Source organism: Pempheris klunzingeri, chromosome 13 (assembly GCF_042242105.1).
Source record: "Pempheris klunzingeri isolate RE-2024b chromosome 13, fPemKlu1.hap1, whole genome shotgun sequence".
In the NCBI taxonomy this organism is placed as follows: Eukaryota; Metazoa; Chordata; class Actinopteri; order Acropomatiformes; family Pempheridae; genus Pempheris; species Pempheris klunzingeri.
The window spans coordinates 5,433,758-5,436,416 of record NC_092024.1 but is presented as its reverse complement, the minus strand read 5'-3'; the positions used below and the strand labels follow the sequence as shown (position 1 = coordinate 5,436,416).

Genomic DNA, 2,659 nt, shown 5'->3' with positions numbered 1-2,659 from the left:
CTAATGTCTCCCAGCTCAATTATGGACATTGGCTGGTGAAGGAATCATATTGCTTAATGAGACCACTCCTCTTATGTTGGAAAGCTAAGGACAACTAATTACCAAGGAATTACTCAAGACCTCTTTTGGCACCAGGCTGGGCATGCTGGTGTTAATAAGCCAACAGCCAAAATTTAATGACTGTTCTGTTGGATTTTTCAAATCCTAATTTCTTATCCATCTTTCCTCTGATTTGGTGTGTGTATTTTTTCCTGTCCATTTGAAATGGAAATACAGTGGCTTTTATGGAATAAGGACTGGGCCTCCTTTATAAGGCCGTGGATACCTATACTGTTAGGCCTTCACCTCCAGTTCTCCCGGGCCTCCAACTGTCCTGAGGAGTGCCGCTGTGATCGCACTTTTGTTTACTGCAATGAGCGGAGCCTGACCTCAGTGCCTCTGGGAATTGGTGAGGGTTATAAGACCCTCTACCTCCACAACAACCAAATCAATAACGCTGGGTTTCCCTTGGAGCTGCACCATGTGGCTTCTGTGGAAACTGTGTATCTCTATGGCAACCAGCTGGATGAGTTCCCCATCAACCTGCCCAAAAATGTAAGGGTTCTCCATCTGCAAGAGAACAACATTCAGACCATCTCCAGAGCAGCTCTGGCTCAGCTTCTTTGGCTGGAGGAGCTGCATTTGGATGATAACTCCATTTCTACTGTAGGGGTGGAGGAAGGGGCCTTCCGTGAGGCAGTGAGCTTGAAGATGCTCTTCCTCACCAAAAACCACCTGAGCAGTGTGCCTATTGGTCTTCCTGATGATCTAAAAGAGTTGCGATTAGATGAGAACCGGATCGCGGTTATCGCAGAGGAATCATTTAGGAATGTCACGCGCCTGCAGCGCCTCCTGTTGGATGGAAATCTATTGACCGATGAAGGGATCGCACCAGGCACTTTTCAGGACCTGGTCACCCTGAGGGAGCTGTCCTTGGCCCGCAACTCACTCACATACCCTCCCCCATTCCTCCCAGTGGAGGTGCTCGCCAAATTAAACTTTCAGGAAAATCAGATGAACCGGATCCCCGTCAGGGCATTTGCAGGGTTGCACAAGCTGGAGAGGCTGGATATTTCTAGCAACCAGCTGCAGTCATTGACACAGGGGGTCTTTGATGGCCTCGTCAGTCTCAGACAGCTCACTGTCCGGAACAACCTTTGGCTGTGCGACTGCAGCATTAAATGGGTGGTGTCATGGCTTAAATCTCTGCCAGCCTCCCTCAACGTGCGTGGCTTCATGTGCCATAAACCTGAAAAGTTCCGAGGCATGGTGATCAGGGAGCTGAGTGCTGAGATGGTCCAGTGCCCGCAGAGCACAGCGGCAGCAGCCCTTCCCACCTCACCGACTGACACTCCTCTCATCCCATCCCCGTCATCTTCCACAGACTCCTCCCTGGTTACTCAGTATGTCTCCTTCTCCTCCTCCATGCAACCCTTCTCCACATTACCCACCCTCTACCCTATCTATTCAACCAGGGAGGGGGGTTTGAGGACTAAGCAACCTCTTGACCCCCGGAAGGAGACTTTGCAGGTCACATTTGCCATACTGAATGGCTCGGCCATCCATGTGAGATGGGAGGCGGTCTTTCCGGTCACTGCTTACAAGGTGACCTGGGCAAGGATGGGTCCCAGTCTGACGGGGGACACCGTCAGGGAGAGGATAGTGGGTGGGGATCACCGGGGGATCAGACTTGCTAATCTTGAGCCGAAGTCCACCTATCGGATCTGTGTCATTCCCTTGGATGCATTCAATAATTACCGGCCTAAAGATGATACTGTATGCACTGAGGCCATGACCACAGCAGCATCTTTCAGCCCTGACAACAACAAAAGGCCGTCAGGGCCTGAGCAGGCCACGCAGCAGGAACCCAGCTCACCATTCCTGCTCGCTGGCCTGATTGGCGGGGCTGTGATCGTAGTGCTGGTGGTGCTTCTGAGCATCTTCTGCTGGCACGCGCACAAAAAGAGCTGCTCCAAGGCCTCCACCGAGTGGAAATACAACCGGGGGCGGAGAAAAGATGACTATTGCGAGGCAGGCACCAAGAAAGATAATTCCATCCTAGAAATGACTGAGACCAGTTTCCAGATAGTCTCACTCAACAATGAGCAGCTCCTCAAGGGAGATTTCCGCATTCAGCCTATTTACACTCCTAATGGGGGCACGGGCTTCAGAGATTGCCCCCTCGGGAACAACAGCACAGTCTACTGCAAGAACAATGTTGAGGCTGTAGACTTAAGTCGCACATGATGATTTTGAAAACCATCAGGAGCATTTTTACTGACAGCTAGCCACACTTTACTGGACACTGTACAGTGTTAATATTGTTTGAAACCCCACGTCTTCAAGTAATGTCATTTATACACCTACCTGGACGATATTGTTTATATAACAAGATTTGATTTATAAGTTAATGGTTTCTGGAGTTGTGCTGTTTTAGTTCTGCGCGCACACGTGTACAATCAGGATTCATTTATTTCCTACGAAGAGAGGCTGGGTTTCATTTTGCGTTTCGTAATAGTCAATGATTTTAAAGTCATTTTATGCTGTAACCATAACAGATGCAGAATCCTCACTGTAGCTGCAGTGCATCACATGAGCTCTGAAACCAGCAGGTACAACT

The 2,659-nt window shown here is 49.5% G+C and overlaps 1 protein-coding gene across 1 annotated transcript; it reads left to right on the top strand.

Moving 5' to 3' along the window:
• Positions 1 to 264: 264 nt before the first annotated feature.
• LOC139212360 (leucine-rich repeat transmembrane protein FLRT2) lies at positions 265 to 2,360 on the top strand. The gene has a single exon (XM_070842897.1). The coding sequence runs from the start codon at positions 265 to 267 to the stop codon at positions 2,284 to 2,286; it is 2,022 nt and encodes a 673-aa protein (XP_070698998.1). The 3' UTR covers positions 2,287 to 2,360.
• The last annotated feature ends 299 nt before the right edge of the window (positions 2,361 to 2,659 follow it).